This window comes from Vicugna pacos, chromosome 1 (assembly GCF_048564905.1).
Source record: "Vicugna pacos chromosome 1, VicPac4, whole genome shotgun sequence".
Lineage (NCBI taxonomy): Eukaryota > Metazoa > Chordata > Mammalia > Artiodactyla > Camelidae > Vicugna > Vicugna pacos.
The window spans coordinates 118,396,362-118,418,958 of NC_132987.1; the positions used below are offsets into that span (position 1 = coordinate 118,396,362).

Sequence of the window (22,597 nt, forward strand, 5' to 3'; positions counted from 1 at the left end):
GAAAATCCACCCATTCCTCAAGCCCCAGCGTCCTTCCTGTTCCTGGATTCCTTCTGCACTTGGGATGACTTCCCCTGCCCTGTTCTCCGTCACGCGCTCTGAGAATACGTGGCGTCGTCTTGAGGTTTCCCTCCGGAGAGTCCTCTCTCTGCTTCCAGAGTGATCTTCCCCAAGTACAGTCCACGCTGGCCACAGGCAACCCAAGTCTTCCCTGGCCCACAGTGCCTCTGGACAAATGCACACTCCCTGGACTCTCCCCGCCAACTGGTCCTGGGTCTCCCTGATTCATTCATGCATGTAACAAATACTCATGAAGCGAGTCTCTCCGCCGGGCACTGTCCCAGGTGCTGGGGAGCCGTCAGTGGCCCTACTCTCGCGGTGCCTGCATCTGAGTGGGTGAAGCCCCCCCTCCCCAGCTCTACGAACTCCACCCTTGAAGACCACGTTCCACAGCACCTCCGACTCTTAGGTGGGTAAGCAAGCTAATGTCTACTCCCCTGCCATCTCCGGCCTATCCCAGTTTATTAGAATGTCACTGTCTTTCCGAACGTTCTTTTTAGTCTATTAGACCCATTTCGTGTTTAGAACTTGGTGATGATGCCGCATGGGGGAAATACAAACGCTTTCTTTGGCAGCTCTACCCCGAGGGTCCAAAGAGGTCAGCTCCACGAGAGGGTCCCAAGGAGGCCGAGGGGGCCCGCAGCCCAGGCCTGGCTCCAGCCCGAATAGGAATCCGTCCGTCCTCAGGTGGTTTTCCTCCTAAGAATCCTAAAAGCACATGCTTAGCCTAAGTCGGCCGCACCAAGCCCTAATCGAGCTTCACGGCATGAATTGAGGTAGTCACCACAAAAGGTATTTTTAGGACCCCAGACAAGGAGGGGATTGTCTGGAGAGCTCCGGGGTAATTTGTGGGTCTGTTTTATTTCTGAATCAGAGGCAGTGGAAAAGCTGCTTCAGATCCCACGGCCCGAGCAGCGGGTGGAGCTCGGCAGTGATTCATGCAGAAGCCCAGGCTCGAAGTGAAACTGGAGATGTTTGTCTTCACAGCTGTGTGTTATTTTTACCCTTACTAAATATTCTTTCTTACACCTGGAATTTCAGCCTCTTCCCCCTCCTCCCAAGCAGTTGAAGACTAAATTAATTAAAACGTCACCACCAACAGTTAGTTCTTTGTCCCTTAAAGGAGCTTGAAGATTCCCTGTGAAAGTTTCATTATTTAAATATATATTTCTCCTAACATTTGAAAACGGGGTATCAGGACCATCTCACATTTAGACCTTGAAAACGGGAAATGCATCCTCTGAGAACTCGTTGTTTAATGGAGGCAAAATGTTCTATTGAATGAGCACTCTCCAGATAGTCACATGACAAAAACGACACCTGGCGACTTTTCTATCTCGTGAGGTTTTTTTTCTCGAAGCACTTCCACTTTTCAGAGAGGAAGGAATTAAGCCCGACAGCCATTATGGTGCTTCAGGTTTTTATCTGCCCAACAGACTACGTAAATCCTGGTTAACGGAGATGATTTTACTTTTAAGATAGAAAATGCCAAACAGTCCCCTTGTCCCTGCTGTCAACACCCACAGTGACGGATGGGATTCCCCTGCATCCTAAGGAAGGGTACAGCTCTCAGACTTCTCCTCCAAATGGTGCCCTTCATTCGACATCCCAGGAGAAGGCAAAGACGGTCATGAGTGACGCCACGGACGACGGATGAGGGAAAGTCTGCTCTGGACACAGAGGCAGTAACAGAGGTCTTGTCCCCCTCACTAACTTTTCCCTTTCAGTCCCTGTCTCAGCCCTGTAGCCCAATGACCTGACATCTGTAAAGACCAAGGCCCCTGACAAGGGGGAAAAGCTGTGACCACCCGACCGCACTGTCACAGGGGAAAACCGGTGGTTTTCCTCCCACTCTGTGCTGCCCACCGCTTGGAAGGTGACCCAGCCTGACGTCTCTCACGCCAGCGCGGTTCAGAGCCCTGAGGCAGACAGGAACAGATGCGATCACAGATGCATATCTCACCGTCCTCAGAGAATACATAGTCTTACAGAAAACGTAAGAATACACATGTGAAGTCACATCTCAGTGCATCAAAGCAGAACGGCACGAGAGAGTCCAGGCCCAGTGAGAGACCAGTTTCAATGAGCCGCTTTCAAATGCCACACACTGAGCGCTGCACATTAAATGACAGACTCTGACGTTAAGAGACTCAGTGTTTGTCGGCAGCAGTTCCTCCCCCAGGCAAAGGGCCTCTCCCAATGTCATGAAACAGAGGACACTTGAACTGTCCCCATCGTGAAACTGGGAATTTTTAATTTACATTTTCAGCCTCACAAGTCTTTCCTGAGAGCCACTGCTAGGCTTGCGCCGCGGGTTTCCCATCACACCAATGATTTTTAAAACGTGGTTCTGTTTGGAGTCACCTCGTGAAGGTAACGTGAAGATGAAAGTCAGGTGAACTGATCTGCTGTCATGAAGTAAAATGAGACGAAGGAAAAACTTCTTGACGTGTAATATACCCAAGAAATCAAAATATGGACTGTGTTTGGATTGAACGCCTTTCAGAGGACAAAAGATTGAACATATTGTTTGTCCGTCACCTTGAAGAAACTCCGCCATCTCTGTCCACACAGAGGAGATATCTGGCTAAACGAAGCAGGCCTGAGGGAGGAAGAGGAGTGCAGGCCTGGGGTCACATGGCTCACAATAGGCGGACTTAAGCAAGTTATGGAAACTTTTGGAAACTCAATGGTCATCATCTGTAAAGTGGGTATAATCTTAAAGCCATCTCACAGATGTAACGAGGAAATTGGATGATATATTTTATCCTAAAGTCTATTAACAAATCACAGTATGTAGTAGAAATGTTAACATTACTCCTCTGGGAGTCTTTCCTGCCTGAGTCCCTGCTGTGGCTGAGCCCAGAGCATCCCTCTGAACTTGGACTTGTCATGTAATCTCACAGAACCTTTTTCACGTTTGATGAACCATCTTCAGAGCAGCTAACACAGCCCATGATGAAGAGTAAATGGCAAATAAATGGGTTAGTGCAGGGTTTCTCACCTTGAGACTACTGACATCTGGATCCAGAACACTCTGTTTTGGAGCAGGCCGGTGGGGCGGGGGGAGCTGTCCTGTGTGTGACCGGATGTTAAGTGGTATCCTTGTGGCACCCCTACCCTCAAGCCACCAGATGCCAGGAACACCCCCCAGCTGTGACCATCAAAGTGTCTGCAGACATTGCCAAACATCTCCTGGGGGCACAGTCACGGTGATTGAGAACCACTGGTTTAATGAGTAAGATCCACTGAACTCAAGCAAGGCGCCCAGAGCCCCTCCCACCTTGCACGGTGCTTATTAGAGCCCAGTGCACGTCCCCACTGTCTGGGCTGGTGCTTCCAGGGGCCGCGGCTTGAATCTCGGGAGGGCTCCCAGTTGTAGTTTGTCCATCCCTCATTTAGGTACAACCCCTAAACCAGGGGCTCCTTCTCACTTCCCTCTTCCTCACTCCATAGGTCTAACCTGTCAGCAAAATACACCAGTGCTGCCTTCAAAATACGTCCACAACGCAATCACCTCCCTCCACCCCTCCATCACTAACACCCTCATGCAGGCCTCACCATCCTTTACTAGGAGTCCTGCAGGGGTCTCCTCGTGGGTCTTGACTTCAACACAGGAGCCAGAGATATCCTGCCAAGTCTGAGTGACAGCAAGCTCCTCCTTTGCTTATAGCCCCCAACAGTCTCCCAGCTCACTCAGAGTGAAGATCAAAACCCCTCTCTGGCCCCACCGTCACTCAATCTCATCTCCCCTGACTTTTCCCCTTGGTCACTAAACATCAGCCACAGCTGTCCTCCAACACGTCAGGCTGACCTCAGGGCCTCTGCACTTACCACTCCATTTGCCTGGAATATTCTTCTGCTGGTTAAACTTGGGACCTTCTCCCTCGCTGCCTTTGGGGCTTGGCTCAGATGTCATGGTCTCAGAGGTGATGTTCTCAGGCTGCCCCATCCAGAACTGCCATCCTCTTCCCTGCTTTATTTTTCTCCTTAGCATTTACCATGATCTGACCTGCTACACTTTGATCAGTCATCTGGTTCAATGGCCATCTTGCCCTTCAAAAACTGAACGCATCCCAAGTGAGACAGATTTTTGTACGTTTTATGACTGTACATAAAGCACCCAGAACTGACTGCACACAGAAGGTTCTCAGTCACTTGCTGGATGAACGTGTGAGTGCATGCCTAACCAGCACGCCTGACACCGAAACGGACCAAATCAGGGAGCCCTCCTCTGCCATCACAATGCAGACGGCAGGCTTTTAACTGCCGCGCCAGGAGCATCCCGCACTCCGACTCTTGGCTGGAGTTACTCGCGGCACACGGTGAATCTCCTTCCCAGACCAGAGGGAGGCAAGGCCCAGCCTCCCGCCACACAGGCCCAGCCAGACAAACGCCACCGCCGTGCGAGGTGAGGGCCGCGCCCCGCGCCCAGGCAGACGGGCTTCCTGGGAGCAAAGCCTCCTCTGCACGTCGCTCCGCCAGACTATCCGCCTGCCAGCCGCCTTCACCCAGCTCCGGGCAGTGCTGGCCTTCCCCTTCCTGCATCCTGCCACCGGGCAGCAGCTCTCAAAACAGGGAGCGTGAGAATCCCCTGGGGGACCCGGTGAAACACAGAGCCCTGGGCTCCATGCCCGAGTGTCTTCCGGTTCAGCAGGTCTGGGAGGAAACTGAGAATCTGCTTCTCTCACAAGCTCCCAGGTGGTGCTGAAGCTGCGGATCTGGGGCCTCACTTTGAGAATCGGCGCACCAGGGGGCCCCTCAACCACCGACTCAAACAATAGGTTAACGACTCCAGGTGGCTTGGGCCCTGGGCTAGGAGCAGGGCCCACAGCCCAGCACACAAATTCAGTCCGTTTCAGCTGCAATGAGCCTCCAGGTGGGCCAGCATGGAATTGCCATCACCTCCAGGTAGGCTGCCAGGATTTTTCATTGCCTGTGGAAGGATGAAGCCGATGCCCAATGCAACCTGCCTGACAGTCGGCTGGATCTCTGAGGCAGGGATGCTGGCATAGAGTAAAGCGGCCTGCTTTGCACCCAACACTGCCTGCTCATAGTGGAAGGCAATTTTCTTGTGAGTGTGTGTGTGTGTGCATGTGTCTGTTTCTTGGCCTGTTCTGCTGGTCCACAGTGGCTTGAGCCTTAGGAACTTCACAGAGAATTACAGCCGTTAGCAGGGGGCTTGCTGGAGGCTAGGTGGCACTAAGCCCCGGCCGGGCCCCCCGTGCGCACACACCGCACAGGGGACAGCAGGTTCCAGCTCGTCTGCACTGACACGTCTCCACGTCCCCACTGTGGGAACACTTGGGAGGCTGGAGTGAAGACAGGCGAGAGGCAAGGTGGCTGTGGACCACTGAAGCTGAGGCATGATGTGCTGTGTCCATGCAACGTGCAGTTGGATTAGCGTCTGCAAGAATTTGTGTCCTCTGATACAGCCACCACCAAGCCAAACCTGCAGTGGTGGCCCTGGTGGCTCACCAGGCGTGGCCCCTTTCTCTCCCGCTTTCCTTTTATTATTTTTACAGCGCTCTGTTATAACGGCAACAGAGCTCATTTCTCCGCTTGTTTTTCATTTCAGGAGCCTGTGTGCACGTTTGGGCTGAGGTTTGGTAGAATTCCATCACTTGGTTGGGAAGCTAAGTTCCTCCCTCCTCCCAAAGTCTTGGCCTTTCCCTCTGAGGATAATGGATGGATAGAAACAGACAGAGAGGACCATTCCCAGGGGCAGTATCTCACATGGAAAGAGCTGGGCTGTGTTCTGGCAAGATCCAGGCTGTCGAGAGAACTCTTCCCCCGAGAGGTGTTGAACAATGAGGGGTCACAAAGGAAACAGCCCACACATTCTAGCCCAAGTCCAATTTTTGACTTAAATAAATTCCCCATGAAGTTGACTTTAAGAGGCAAGTGTGCTACATCAACGTCCACCACACACAAGCTCACTTCTTTTCTAGCGGCCATCCCTAACTCCCTGGCACTTCCGGCCAGTGTTTCCAGGTGGTGGGCCATCTCCCAGAAGACACAGGGAAGTGGCCCTTTGAGGAGCTGCTCCCCCATCCCTGGTGCTCATGTAGAGAACCACATCCTCCCCCTTCCTCCGCAGCATCTCTGCCATGAGCCCTTCCAGCTCCCTGACACCTGGGGCAGGGTAGGTGCACCTGAGGTGCTAGTCAAGGTCTCCAGAGCGAAAGCAGAGCCAGTGCAGGTCCACGTTCCGTTTTATGGAGCTGGAGCTGACATGCGTACAGATGACGCCGCCAGTCAGCCAAACCTGCGGATCTGATCCCGGCAGTCCTCCTGCCTGTGGGGCCTCTTCTAACCCTCCAGCTGAAATGAGCCTTAGCCCCACAGGTGAATTTTGGGTTTTCCTCCCTCCATGCCTCTTCAGGCAGCTGTCATGTTCCGAAGAGCAGACGATGCCTCCCCACCCACCTGGCAGTATTCCACCAGGTCCCAGCCTTCAGGCTGGTCCTGGTGAACCACCAATCTGATGCATAAACCCTGTGACCGCTTCCCGTCCAGCCAGGTTGAGCCCCTTCAATGACAGGGAACTGGCCTCAGAAAACACTGGTTTGAATGTCTGAAAGGAATGGCCCCACTAACCACTGACCGGCAAAGGGGCCGGGAATACCAGGTGCGGTCAGTTTCCTGGGTCCACGGGGCCAGTGCATCACATCAGTGACTTAATCCAATGCCAATCGAGGTGTTGGTCTGAAGGTATTTCACAGACACAGTTAACATCTACAGGCCACTGATGTGAAATAATCCCTGAGAATGGAGGTGGGCCTTGTCTCATCAGTTGAAGGTCTAAAGAGCAAACCTTGAGATTTTCCTAAGGAAGAAGGAACACTGCCCCAAGACTGCTGCATCTACTCCTGCTTGAGTTTCCAGCCTGCCAGTACACCCTACAGATCGCAGACTTGACAGTCTCCACAACCGAGTGAGCCAGTTCTTCAAAATCAGTCTCTTAAACGCATATCCCATCAGTTCCATTGCTCAGGAGAACAATGACTGACATTGGGCCAGGCCCCATGCTCAACTCCTGCAGATACATGGAGCTCGGGGACGGACAGGCAGGCAAAAGCCTCTTCTACCAAGATGATCAATACATGTACCCTCCTGTCTCCCCAGAACATTCCTGGGAGTGAGGAGGGATGGTACTTGGTGACCAGTTGAGGTCTGCATCACAGCTCAGTCCCGCAAAGCTGAGGTCCTTTCCCAGAACTTCCAGCCACGACCGCCACTCTCCTTCAAGGAGGCACGAGACTGGATCACAGCAGGTGAGGTCCCTGGCGCCCTCCTCCTGGACAGTGCCCGCCAAGCCCGTGCCACCGTGCATCCAGAAGGAAGACGAGGACCACACTAGGGTTGACTTCCCTCGGTATCCGCCACCAAAACACATCCCAGTTTGCTGCAAAAGCTGGAACTGCCTTGAAAACTTCCAAGACATCAGCATTCTGAGCAATCTCAGAATTCCACAAGGGCCTGCGAGAGGAAGATACCGGCACTTCTGGCATTCCCTTGCAAGAAAACTGTCCAGTTCCTCACAAAACGATTTCATTTCGCGGGACAGAGACCCTCCGCTGAGCCTGCGGCTTTGCACCCGCCTGAGAGGAAGGACCCAGGAGCCTACCTCGTCAGCCAGCTGAGGAATGCGGGAGAATCTCCCAGGGCCCGTGTCTTTTTTGGAAATGGAAGCCCCTCAGCCAGGCTCTGGGTTGCCTCAAGCTCCCCATCCCCTAGACCCCATCCCAAATCCCTGCAGGGACGGCCTTGAGCTGGGAGGGTGGCCCCAGAGCCCAGCCAGGAGGGCAAGTGGGCTTCAGCTATGGAAGAGGGCACAGGCCTGTGTCAAAGGAACCACACTTCTCTCTCATGTATGTATGTACATCTGTCTGTCTGTCTGTACCTGTGTACGTACGTACGTATGCATGTGGGTATGTGTGTATGTGCTTATTTAAATTCAGGAATAATTCAGCGAGAACGAGAGAAAGTTTTGCTTCTGCACTACCGTTCTCACCTCCTCACTCCGTCTCCTTTATGAAGCTTGCTGAATCCAGACGGGCCTTCCTCGAGCCGGCCCTAATCCAGACTCTGCCGACCAGGGCCCGGGCGTGGCAAGCTCTGCTCCTCGCCAGCTGGAAGCCATCCCGGCGCCCTTTGCCCTAAGTGTCGTCTCCCTTTCTCGCCTCGTCCCTCTCTTTCTCCTTTTCCATCACTATCTCTATTCTCTCACAATCTCTCCTCTACACACACAATCTCTCTCTCAGGTGTGCGCACACGCACACGCACACGCACGCATGCTGATGTATTTCTTGCTCTTAGCGCTCCCACCGGGACAACCCTGGCATGTATGGGATCAAACACAGAAGCCATCCGTGTTCCCAGGGCTGACCCCACAGCTGTTCTGTGTAAACACTGCTGTGTCTGCAGAACAGGATTACCCGGCATGCCTCGCAGTCTCGGAAACACGCCCGCTTAATGATCAGTGGAAACACTGTCTGATGGAGAGGCTTTACGTGTGTCACACCTACACACAACGATTAACTTGCCAGGACCCCAGTATCCTGATCCCATGACTGCGTTTTCTACCGAGGTCCTTTCAAAAGCCTAGGACTTAATCACTTGGTCCAAGAAGGGCCGGCCTTGGCTTGAATTCCACTTACAGAAACAGAGTCGCAGCTAATTCGCAAAATCAGAATTATTGTTCCTACTTTCAAAAAGAAACTTGATGCACAGACAGGAGCAGACTTCTCAGCGCCAAGGTGAGTCCTGGCACCTCCCATCCCCCTGTTTGGCACCCCCAGCCTCACCGCTGACATTCCCGCTAAGGACTCTGACTTGGTACCTTCATCGACACCACACTAGAAGTTGAGGCAGTGGTTTCCAACACTTACAAAACATGACGGTTAAAAAAAAACATATTTAGCATTAAAATGTATGTTGCAAAAAGGGCCTATTCCAGCTGCGACAGAGTGGAAAAACGCACTGGGCGTGGAGCACAACACCCCTGGTTTACATTCACACTCTCAGTTACTCTCGGTGATGATCTGGGTCAGCTGGAGAATGCCTGGGTCTCAGTTTCCTCATCCATCAAATGGGGACAAGCATTCCTCACAGGGCTGCGTGGATGACCGACAGGTCATGGATGTAAAAGGGCTTTATACATCGTAAACCACTGGGAAAAAGTAAGCTGGTCTTCTGACTCTAGGCAGACTATGCAACTTTTAAAAGGAATCATGATTTCTTTGTCCTCAGAGTCTATACTGTTCTTCCTGAAGGTATATGGGGTAGGATATCATAACTGAAATCAACTTCACTTTTCAAAACGGGATCTGATGAACTGCTTCTGCGTGCCAGGGATCATACAGTCGATGATTCCCTAGTGCCTTCCATGTGGCAGCAGCATTAACATGGCAAACTCAGGAAAGATAACATGGATGAGAGACACTGGCGCTTGGTTTTAAGTGTAAGGAGAGGAATAAACAGCAAACACCCAGAGAAGGGGACTGAGGAGGAGGAGGGGTGGAGGGGGGCGGCAGGCCAGGGGAGCGGGGGCATCAGCGAAGCGGATCCTGCTTGGACACGCGCGGCACCGCCCGGCCCCTAGCTGACACTCTGCCTCCACAAAAACACAAGACAGCCTTACTTTCCGGGCAATAAAAGCCTCAGAGATGAATCCTGCCACATGTGGGCGAGGCCCCCTCCCACCAAGCCCTCACGCCTGGGAAATGGAATTGAACACCGTATCTTCAAAGCGAGTTCTCGGTAAATATACTACTGGTTTTACAACCTCGACCCTCAGCGCGAACCCCTGGGGAACACATTTTCTCAGCCTCGCCCAAGGGGACCGTCCCGTGGTATCACTTTCTGAAACGGGCTTTGGGGAAGTGTGACCCGCGTCCACTTTGCCACTTTTAGGGATGGGGAACCAGAGGTCTGTCTGGGAGAGCAGGAGCCAGTGGTCGGTCTCCTTACCTTGAGCCGTTCACCTGGCTGGGGTTACATTCCATCTTGATGGTGACCCTGGCGGGGGGTTGAGACAGCCAGTCCTGCTGAGGAACGCGTGGGCTCATCTTGGATGTCTGTCCATAGTCGCCAGAGGAGGACGCAGTCATGTCCGTCTTGGCCAGGTGCGGCGTGCCGTAGGCGCACTCAAACAGTGACTGGTCCTCACTCACGACAGATAACGCTTCCTGCATGCCCAAAGAAACACAGAGTCAAGACATTCCGAAGGACAGTCGCGTTTCAAACCACTGCTGACATCAGAGTCATTTCCACCTGGGACCCCATCTTAGGGGACTCATACAGCATCCGTTTGTACCTTTCGGAAGAATAAAGTAGCTGGCTTTCTTTCCTCCAGACGGTAAGAGTTGGAACTGGCCAGCCTAGAAAAACTTCTGTGCAGGTCTCCAAACATCCCAGGCCTGGCTGCAGCAGGACGGATCATACCCACTTTAATCTCAACTCAAGGAAGTTGAATTTCAAAGGTCTTAGAAGACATCAAATTGCATGTGTCATTATTTGACAAATGCAATCTATAATTCAAGCAGACAGGGTACAGAATGGTCATGAAGATTAAAAAAAGAAATGTGACGGCTAACACCTTAAGCATATGGCCAAACTGCCACATTCCCAGGAGATTTGAAAGAAGTGCTACTTAGGAGAAGAGTGAGGGGAAAATGGGGCACCAAAGGACAAAGAGGCAGGGGTACGAATTTTTCCACTTCTAAGTTATTAGCTGAAAGAGAGTTTCAAGTGGTGTTTTCATGATGGTGAACATCTGGGTGATAAATGAACCAAAAAAAAAATTATCCAGATGCCTCCAAATACCAGGATGTTTAAGATATCTGAATCCCTGACTAGCTCTTTCTTCCCCTTACTTTCTGTTCATATCTTTGCTCTTTTTTGCATGATTTGGTGAGAAGTCGAAGTCTGTCATTGTTGGATCATTCTTCTGTGGCTTTAAGTCAAACAAGTGGTGAGCTTACGGCTGTGCTTCTGTTTTTACGGCCAAATCAGCGAAGGCAAATTTGATCCGGAGATTCCAGCTCCTTGAGTGGTACATGTGCAGCAACTACACAGAGTAACTGCGAGACAGTCCAGTTTTGGTTTCTATAATGGGGGGTGGAAATCTGTGTGGTAGCTCACGTTTATTTCAGCCCTGTGGTGCCCTCGGAATTGCTATTAGCTAGTGAGAAGCAAATGCTGGCTGGGGTCACACATTTTTTAAAAAATGGAAACTATGGAGCCAGTGAGTATGGTAGAGACCTTCCAGTCCAGAGAAAGTCTGAGATCCAGAAAGGTCCGAACCTCACGTTGAAATGAGCCACCCAGGATCAGGCAGGGAAATTAGTGATGATGCTGACTAGTGTTTTATCATCTGCTCCCTCCTGCCCCCATGGCCCACAATGCCCTTCTTACAGTCCTTGGTCTGGGGTGTGTGTCTCCCTTAGCACTCCCTTCTTATTTGAACTAACATTTAAGTAAGCAAGGATGCTCCCCCTGCATTAGGAAGAGAGCCTCACGAAGCAGCCTTTCTAAGATCGACACCTCCCTCCCTTCCCAGAAGTTTCAGAATCTTTTAGGAACACACGCAATTTCACAAAGCACCCCGACCCCTACCCCAGGGCATCCTCCACCACTCCATCCCCCACCTACCCAGGGACTAACTTCATTATCGCTCCCCAAGTACATGCACTTCACCGTGGGGCACCCTCTGCTATGAATCAGTGGAGTGGGGGAGAACCACAAAGAACAAAGTCCAAGCTCTGGCTCTCAGAGTGGTGGCCAGGTGCCCGTGCTTATATGACAACCCTTACCCCACCTCCAACTTCTCTAACGTCCCTCAGAATCACAGCCCTGTGACACTGGGAAAGAGGAAGCTGGGGGTTTGAACAATGACACAAAATGTATAGAAGGGTGGGTTGCGTGAGCCAGAGAGCCAGCATCAGGAACAAGAAAGAGAGAGGCGGAAAAAAAGCTAGGCATCTTGAACACTCAGCAAAATCAAACACATCAACCAACAGGCAGCAGCCCTGAAGTCCGCTGTGTAGAAGTGGGCGTGGGAGATGTCGGGGCCTGGGTTGTGAGGCTCTCTCTTCTGGTCACAGACGGAGTGAGCGGACGTAGGGCATGGGCTTAAAAGCAAAACGGGCACCATGGACTTAGTGCAGTCCTGCTAATGAACAAAGGCAAACGACAGCGTCCTCAGTAAGTTCTGCACAGCAGGGCCTCCCTTCCCATCGCAGCACTGGGCAGAATGGCTTGACACACTCTGAACAAAACACAGGCTGAAGGCTGCCCCCCTCCTCCTGCCTGGTCCTGCAGACTGGACCAAGGCTTGGAGGGGAATAACATACTATGTAATGTTAGCGTTGGCTCGCCAATGAAAAGAAACCTGAATAAATACACAACTTGTATCAGAAATTGGCAGAAACAGGTTAGATGTAAGGGACAGGCTAAGCTGTAAATTACAAATGAGAAAGAAAATGGCTTTCGCAACAGAAAGCGTCCCAGTGTTGAAATATTAGTCTATCCCCAAGATAACGCAGGGTGTTCTTGCAAACACGCCCACTGACCAAATAAATGAAGCACACGGTTTTTCAAATGGACCAAAATCCTAGAACTAAAACAAGGCTTCAGTGTGTGTTTGGAGGGGGGGAACCCATTCTCACATCTGGCAAAGCATTATTTCAGCACGTGGTTTCCTAAAGAAAGAAATCAAAGTTAATTGAGATCGACTGAGAAAAAAAAATTCCAAAAGCTGGAAATAAGGCGGGGTGGGGGGGACACACATCTTTTCCTCATATCTTAAAATTCTCCTCCAAGTTAATCCTGCCTAAAAATGAGAAAGGCCATGCACTTCAGAATACCGAAAGCTGCTTTTGTTCACTAGGAGAAACAATTGAAAAAATGAGAAAGCTTCAGGAGAAACATCTAATTTCAAAAGGGGTGAAATACAGCCCATATTCTGGATCTAGTGCCCCCCAAAGTGATTCTAAGTAAACCAGTGCAGCCAAACACCTAGAGTTAAGTACAAGTCAGGAAAAGGAAACAAACAAACAAAAAAAGAGAGCGAACCAACTCTCTCTCTCTCTCTCTCTCTCTCTCTCTCTCTCTCTCTCACACACACACACACATAGACACAAACACACCAACTGAGCATATTTAACAACACGCAAGTAAAAAGACGCTGAAGGGTGGTTTCAGAGACCTGCTTCATCAAGGATGATCAATAAAATTAACTACTGTTCTTTGGAAGAAAACAAACGCTAGGGACCCACAGCTTGCCTTTGTTCGCCCACTCGACTCTGTTACATTACACGCAGGTTTCATCATCCCTTTGGTTCGGGCATGAATGACAAAGGCTGAGGCAGAGGGTTCTCCCACCCCGGCAGCCCTGGGACTTCAAAGTGGGGAGAGGATCGAGCCCAGGAGGATTAAAACCAGAACGGATCGCTGCACACAGGCTGGTAACCAGGAACACGTGAGTCCCTCCACGCCAGCCCTGCCAGGGACCCTGCCTGGCCTCGACCGAGGCCGTCCCTGCTTCCCTGCCGCCTGGCTTCCCTCCTCGTCCGTAGTCTCACCTACCTGCCTGCCTACCTGCCAAAGGTGTTGGCAGATGCCTTATTAACATGTAGGGCTTATTCTCTCAGAACCTTCGACCAGCCGCGGGACTTAGGAACTGCTTTGGTTGCTTTATAACACAGAATTCAAAAAAAAAAGAAAGTCAAAACCTGGCAGACACGTGGCAAAATAATTTAATATGCTTGCCTCTACGTTACTATAAAAAGACCTGAACTTTAGATTGGTGTGTGTTCGCGTGTGGGGGTGTATTTTCTGTAGCTCCAGGAAAAGCTGGGATATTCTGACGTGGCGAGTGGCAGGCTACCAAAGCCATTTCTTATGAACTTTTGAGAAACACATAAATTCTAAGCAAATTGCCCCCAAACAAGAGAGACCGCTGTGTCAGTATGTGGTGTTTATTATTTCATTTGAATAACGAATGCATCAATAACGTATGAGGACTATGTCTCTGGATTTGGGTCATGGGATAACAGTAGACCGAGAGTTCCAGAAAGTGAACTCAACCAGGTTATATTTCATCCTGTGAAACAAAAATACGATTCTATTTTTAAGTAACTAGATTTGGGTACAACAGAGGATCCAAAATGCTTAGATTTTAAAAGAAAATTAAAAGTCAAATGCACTTTTAAGCATACTGACATTTCCAGTAAAAGTTTTCAGGGTCTCAAAACAGATGAATTTTCTTTCCATAACATGAATATTTTGAGATGTTTCAGTCAAAAGAACAATCAAGTAAAGAGTCTGGGCTCAATTTTGTTTCTAACTTTTGATTCCCATGGTTCATAAAAATCCTGAAGTGTCCATACAGAGAACCTGACATATGTAAATTTTCATGAAGATCTGGGCATGACAGAGTGTTGAAATGAAGAAAGTGTCGAAGAACGATCAGTTCCTTTCACAGCGGGAGCCAGGGAGGCACACGGAGGGAAACGATTCTTAAGTGTTTTTCCAAAATTCAGAGAATGACCAGAGAACAAGAGTCCCAAATCGACCTTCAGTTTCCTCAAGTCTTACGTGTCTCAAACAGTTATGAAAAACAAATGACAAAACTTACAGAAGTCCTTGCAGTCACAAGACAGTGCCCACTTCAGGCAGCCAATGTCATCTTAAATCAAGTCTGCATTACTTCCGGCGCAGGACCAAGCAGAATCTGGTTCATCACGTAACTGCTTGCACTGAGGTGAATGAGGTGCCTTCCTGCCCCTTTCTCTTGACGTGTTAACAGCTGATCCATCAAATGATAAACCAGGTACCCTGTGAAGCACTTCACCTGCAGGATCCCTGTAAGTCTGGTTTCACTGATGTTAAGAGACATCATTGCTCCCATTTTACCAGCTCTGAAAGCCGGACGCGTCCCACAGCCGACGGCAAGTCATGGGCCATCGGCAGCGTTTCTTCTCCTCTGATGGCAGATAACATAATGGTTTGTTTTCTCATCAATGACATCTTAAGTTTTGTGAAATATGGTCACCCAGTCCTGACAGTAGCCTGATCAAGTCAGGCGTCATTCCTGCCCCAAAGGAGAAGTCAGGGCTGAGAAGCAGAGTGATGTCCGTGGGAGGACGAGGCAGAAGCCAGGTTCGGGCCGGGGAGTGAACTCACTCCTGGAGGCTGTGCCCTCACCACCCTCTGCGTGCGACGAGACGAAGAGGCTGGACTGAGGGAGGTCAGGCACACAGTGCTCCACCCCTGTCTCGCTATGGCCGCGGGAAGAGCACCACTGAGAGATGGAACGTCCTAGAAGGGGAGAGGCTGGTGGTGGGAAAAGTGGGGGGGGGTGCTCAGCATCCTGGTTCTTAGGATGGAATTACAGCATCAGGAGAGTAAGTGGAAAGCCTGCTGGGAGCTAGGAAGGACCCTTCGAAGTACAACCCACTCTAAAAGCTATGCAGCAATAGTAAGAATGAGTATTTCTTACTTAATAATTTAAATCAACGAACCTATTCTTTTCATTGGTTAGCTAGATGATGCCAAGGTACTGGGGTGTGTTCACTGCAGGCAGATGCCTGACTTCTCCTCGTAAATACAACACAGGAAGAACAGGGCAGATATAGGAACACCACTGATAAATACACTAGAGCCAGTGCCACTCGCTGTCCCTAAAGGGATGTCTGCAGACCTAATGATACTGGGAAACTATTCACTAGGCTTTCTCAAGCCCAACTGTTTGTAGCTTCTATTCAAGGCAAAGTGCATGCAGCAGATGCTTCTGGAAAGTCTGCTCCTAGTCACATCCAGAGGAGAAAAAAGCAACACAAACAAACAAAAACAACAGGCCCATGGAAGACCTCTATTCTGCCATCATTTGCCCAACAACAGGCCAGCCTTTGAGAAGTCTATGCTCACAGTGTGGATTTTGCAAGTGGGTGTTGCCAACATCTCATGGACGAGAAGCTTCATCTCACTGGTGTCTTTTAAGTCACAGAACAAAAAAAGTCAAACCCTGTGAGTTAAAGATGCCTCATCCAGCTGCGTGGGCCTCATTTTTGCCCCTTCTTGATACTGTTTTCCTTTCTTCATTCTTCAGTGGAGGAAACATTAAAATCATACATTAAATGCGGCATCTAGCTTTGTGCTCACGTTTTTCTCATTTAACACATTGCTATTTCAGTCCTTCAGAAACATCAAAAAAAATCTTGGATTAGCCTCAAAGGAAAAATGTACGTAGGCAAATGAAGTCCATCTAAAGAGTGTATTTCTCCAATGTGGTATCACTTCAGTATCAAACATGTTTACAACCACAGGACCAGCCCAGCGCTGAGAGAATGAGACCCATGACTGGTGTGTGGACACAAGCTTACAAATATATTCATATACCTGTGTGCATGCACACACACACATACACACACACACACACACTCATATATGTACATATTCATATGCAAGTACATGCATATTCATACATACATACCTATATCTGTACACATATGTATCCATATACACATACACATTCATATACGCACATGCATATTCATATATACACATATATTCATGCATATACATATTCATATGCATGTGTACATATTCATATATATAGTATACTTATATTTATATAATATACATGCATATTCATATACACATACATATATTCACATATGCATATTCATACACACCTATATACATATTCATACATACAAGCATATATATTCATACGCGCACGCACGCACACACACACATTACTCTTTCTCTCCTTACCCGAGCGCCTTGGAGGACTTTTACCCAGTCCTTATTGGTCAGCACACCCACTAGGGCAGATGGTGCCTAAATGATACAGAGACCCAGGATTCTCCCCTTTTTGCCTTCACTTGTTTCTTCCTTTCTCGTCCTCGAGGGTGCATTCCCTGCCCTCAGCTTATCCCTCTCGAAAAGACTGAGCCAGAGACCAGTCCCCTCGAGACCTTCAGTCGAATGTCCCTGCTCTGAACTCACTGGATTTCTCCTTAACTCTGAGCAGCCCAGCCAGTGCAGGGAACTCTCTTTGCTCACATATTTGTCCTCCAGCCCCTGCCTTGATTAAGGTATGAGCATCTTCAGGGCAGGATGCTTTGTGTGCTGTGTGTGTGTGTGCACGCACGCATATGCATGTGTGATCCTAGCGTCCAAATAGCTTCTTGACATCACATGTCAGTTGATGTCAGTATTAACCACAGAGCTAAGTCATGAAATTACATGAACGCCCCATCATAATGCTGTGAGTCTAGAAACATCTATCACATCAGAATGACAGAACACACACTTGTGGGGTGAACTGAGCCGCCACCGATCAGGAGTTTGGAAGCTAAAGGCCTTGGCACCATGTCCTCAGTCACGTGGCCATGGAGCACAGTTCCCTTGAATCTACATTGGCTTCAACTAGGGACTGTACGTAGCTTGGGAACATGCGAAATAAATAAGGCTTACTAGAAAATGAGTATTATTACCAAAGCAAGGAGAGAAGCATTCAACTGGGGAGCAGAAATCCTGCAAATACTGCGGAAGGTGCTTTGAGGAAAAATTTCAAGGAGAGAACAGTTGTGTTCCACGTGGTGAAAACTAGATTTAAATGAACCTCAGGAAATTAGAAACCCAACAAACAATTTTTAAACAACTCTTCTGCCTTTCACAGCTCTATGCACATGTTCTTTGCAACATTTGAAATGAGCATGAGATAGGGGTGTTGAGCCTGGCAATCAGACGGTGCAGGTTCCAGGTACGCAAGGTATCGGGTCCCAGGGCCCCACCGCACAGCACCGTGCGGCAGGGAGCACAACCCTGTCGTACACGCACAAACTTGCTAAGAGGGTAGAGCCTGTGTGAAGTGTTCCTATCACAAAAATATATAAAATGAAGAAAGACAAAGGAGGAACCTTCTGGATGTGATAGATGCACTTATGGCGTTGCTTGTGGTGATGGTTTCACAGGTGGACACTTATCTCCAAACTCATTAAGCTGCACACACTACACACACAGCGCCGCCTTTGGTGGGCTGATCAGGCTTGATAAAGTGGTTTTTTAAAAAAGCCAAAAGAAACACCTATATTGCTACAAATGGCAATATTTCATTTTTTATAGCTAAATAATATTTCACTGTATATACAGACCACATCTTCTTTATCCAGATCTGTTTATGGACACTTAGGTTGTTTCCACGTCTTGGCTACTGTAAACAGTGCGGCTATGAACACTGGGGCACGTGTATCTTTTCAAACTGGAGTTTTCTCCAGATGTGTGCCCAGGAGTGGGACTGCTGGATCATATGGTAACTCTTAGTTTTAGTTTTTTAAGAAATCTCCCTATAATGAAAAAGAATATGAAAAAGAATATATACGTATAACTGAATCACTATGCTGCACACCAGAAACTAACACAACCTTGTTTACTGACTACACTTCAATAAAAAAATATTTTTAACAACAAAAGAAACAATGTGTAAGTGATGTTAACCGGTTCTTTGTTCTTCTACAAAGAAACACATTTTCCCCCCATAGGCTTCTTTATTTCTTTAGAGATGAACAAAAAGTGTAAAAACACGTGTGGAAACATCCTGCTCATGTGTTTTAAGTCGGAATGAGCGCAAAGAATGCCATCGCCACCCCTTTCACATCTCTGTGCATCCCCCTGCTTTTGTGTGGGGCTGATTCTACTCCGGATACCTGTGGTTTTTATTCTCATCACTGTCATCGCCTAACATGCAGGGAATATTCATCAAAAGCCTTCATTTTATTTTTATCTAATTTTAATAATTCATTTGAGATGGAAAGATTATTTTCTGTTCACTTTTTATCACCAAATTTCGGATACACAATGGAGAGGCACCAGAATGTCGGAGGCAGCAGGGTCGTGCATGGCGGCACTGGATTTGTTGGATTCGGGATCAGAAGACCTGAGTTAGAAGCTGCCCTTGCTCCCTGGGCACACATGTATATTCAAGTTTAAGTAGTACCAACTTATCCTTGCTTGAGTGTCAATAAAGGTGGTGTTGATACCAGCTACCCAGCTCCCACCCAGGGCTGTTAAATGGGCCAAATGAGCCAGTGTCTGTAAAATTATTTATTGCATTTCAACTCTTATCCCCACATGGGAAGTTGATGTGACTGACCTGCCTTCTCCCCGTGGTTCAAGGCAGTGGTCTGGATGATCCATCTCAATTCTAACAAGCCAGATGCCAGGCAAAGTATATCATCTCTTGTATGCCATTCTTTGTAAGTCCTAAATTTAAAAGTCAGGTTTCTTTGCCTAACATGGGGAGGAAGAATGAGCTGGCATCTTTTATTGTCAAGAGCACTTAGTCCCACGTGATGTAGCCTTTACCACCCCTGGTCCAGTTCTTAACGTGGGTTTTCCGTTGTGAGTCTACATTAGTTTGCTCGATATCAATTCAATACAAGTTTTGTGCGGGAAGGAATCTGGATCCCCTGCTGAAAACTGTAGCCTCAACAGCTGGTATGTTCTCTGGCATGCTGTTGGCATTTTCTGTAAAATGAGTGGATGAATGGACGAATGAATGAACATACCATGTTCTTATAATCCCCATCTCTTTCCCTAAAATTACACATGGCACCCAGTGGATGTTCCTTAAACTCCCCAGAAAGGTCTTCTCTTCCAGAATGTGGGATCCAGGATGCTTTTCAGTTTAACTTTCCCTAAAACCTCAAGGGGGTTTTAATAAACTTGGACAAAGAAGTGTTTCTACTGCAGCCTTGCTAAGAAGCTCAGGGAACTCTTCTACCCTTCTGGCTTCTGAAGCTTACTTGCCCAGCTTGGGCTGCAGGTGATTCAGGTTCCAGGAAGCACAGAGGACCCTCAGAACGGCACCCCCACACCAGCAAGGTGACAAAGCCATTTGCAGTTTTCCTCCATTGGAACCACCCCTCTCTGAACACCAAAGGAGGGACAGTACATTACTCCTCTCACCTGTAGAAGGAGCTCCAAGAAAAACAAGCAGCTTGAGAAACAACAAGGTCCTACTGTATTGCACAGGGAACTATATTCAATACCTTGTCATAGCCTATAATGAAACAGAATCTGAAAAAGAATATATATACGTATAATTGAATCCCGATGCTGTACACCTGAAACTAACACGACATTGTAAATCAACTCTACTTCAATTAAAAAAAAAAATAGGCAGCTCTATGCTTGGATTTCAAAACACACATCCATACACTAAAAACACAGTGCACTGCACATCTGGAATGCATCTCATCCACGAGTTCCTGACACATGGATGCACTGTTTTCGATAAAATTCCAAGAATTTTATTCATGAGAAAATTCTGACACCATGGGAAACGCTGGCAAGCACAAGACAGCAGCAGATGTCCTGGCCTCCACCCCCAGCCTGCTCCTGGTCCTGCTCATTTCCATCAGGTATCTCTCTTGTGCCTTCAAGCCTGCCATCCCAAATCTCCCATAAAAGGGAGGCATACAATAGCCTTAATGTTTTTTAAGTGATGCCATTCCCTCCAAATGGGTGCACAATACCTGACTCCATCTGCAAGTGTCAGGATGCACTAAGAATTTAAAAGGGGCAGCAGAGACACAGGGTCACTGGTGTGAGATGCAGCTGCTCCCTCAGCTCAGCCACCCTACGTGCCTCATGCCCAGGGGCCATGGCCTCCTCCTCTATTAAATGAGGGTCTGGTGTCCGGATGCTCCCTCAGGTCCCTCCCTGCACCAAAATGAAATCTCTTCCTGCCACAGCCAAACTGCAGGCCCACCTTCTCCGTCTGTGAGCAGATATGTGCAGAAGAGGGAGCTCCATCACCTGGGGAGCTGCCAGAAGTCCCTGCAAGTTTAGGGTAGAGGTGCACTGTGGGTCCGTGCTGCCCCCAGATACTCATTTCCCGAGTCTCGCGCATGACTTCCTCTGTGCTCCTGGCGGGAAGGTAGTCGAGACCCTGAGAGCTCACTTCGTGTTTTCCAGTGCAGTTAGGACCTGACCTCCTGCATGGAAACCTGGGGACTGTTCCGCATGTAAAACACATCCCAGTACCAATAAAACACGGTTCTACTATCCGAAAGTCTTACAGAAACTGGGACTCTCAGGCTGGGAGACGAGAGCACGTATGAAGCCCCTACTTTACCCACAGTGCTCTAGGGACCCCCCTTCCTTCCCTTTCTATCCTCATCCCCCAGTAACAATGTAGGAAGCAGACATGAACATGAACATTGTCTTTTTCTTAGACGCCGGCTCCCACCCTGGAAAGAGCCAACGGCTCACCCACCATGAGGGTCCAGCCCTGCCAAGCTCTCATTTCTGCTCCATGAGTGATGACGCCCCTGTCCCCCGGGGCTGGGAGGCTAAAGCCCGCGCTTTGCACCAGATTTTCCAGCACATAAATCTGCCCTGGTTGCTGCACAGGAAGGGGACCAAGTAGCCAGGGTATCGTAACCTTTGTTCACGCTCTGCACTGATCTCATTCTCCTCCCATGAGGTAGCTCGGGGCGGCGGGGAGGACCCGTCATCGGAACACTTCTCCCGCACCGACAAGCTGGCTGCCAGCAAGACTTGACTTTTACGACTCTGGAAGTGTTGATCTCAAAACCCAATACGTTTGAATCGTTAATTGTAAACTTGTCCAACAATTTCAAACTACACATACACACATCATGCCCAGCAAGGCTCTCCTGAGCCCCTTTGAAATCGGTCTCTTAAAAAATCTGTAGACGATTCATTCAAAGCAGCTCTAACCTACAGAGCAGCTTGGTGGCCTGAAAGTCTTAATGATGTCGACCCCAGGATCTCGACCTTGGATTTTAGATTGCCTCCTTACCCGGGACCTCCTTACAGATTACGCTGAACCCCGCTGGAGAAAGCAGAGCCATGGATGCTCATAACTGTCCACCTTTTCCACGAGAAAGAGGAAGCGCCCAGGGCTCAGGATTGTGTGCACTGCTGTGCACATGGTGCAGGCACAAAGAGACCTGCTGGACAGGTGAGGGCCTGCCCACGGGGCCGGGGTCTGTGTGGAGAAGCCCCTTTCAGAGGGGGTGGGGTGTTCTAAGTCTCCCACCCATTAATTTGCATAATGAGCCCTATGGGGGTGGAGTTACATGGGGCCAGGTCTACTTAAAAGGGCAACTTACTTAGAACAAAAGATGGCTTGCCTCCCTGCCTTCCTGCCGTCCAGTCTGATAGGCCTGCGCTGAGCACTACTTGTAGACACTTTAAAGTTGTTTAAAAATTCAAACAAGATGTAAAGACCTGTACAACTGGAAGTCAGGAAACCACTTTGGCTACTGTTGAATCTTAAGCCTTAAACTCCTGATTAAAACACATTGCGACTGGAGCCACACACGCCTACAGCCCCGGAAAGTCCCAGTCCAGGCAGGTGGTGGGGGCAGGCGGGATCCCACGGGCCTGGGCACATTGGAGGTGAATTTTTAATTCCTGCCTTTCACGCTGATGCAGTCTTTCCACAACCACAATGTGCTTCCCCAGAATTTATCCATGCACATAAATCTCT

The 22,597-nt window shown here is 49.0% G+C and overlaps 1 protein-coding gene across 6 annotated transcripts in view; it reads right to left on the reverse strand.

The window, feature by feature from the left end:
- The window catches only part of ERG (ETS transcription factor ERG), a 247,546-nt gene that overhangs the window by 46,691 nt on the left and 178,258 nt on the right, over positions 1 to 22,597 (reverse strand). For all 6 annotated transcript variants that reach the window (XM_072969239.1, XM_072969246.1, XM_072969242.1 and 3 more), the window contains one exon: positions 10,036 to 10,253. In XM_072969239.1, coding sequence (XP_072825340.1) covers positions 10,036 to 10,253 — 218 coding nt within the window. The remainder of the gene's footprint in view (positions 1 to 10,035; positions 10,254 to 22,597) is intronic.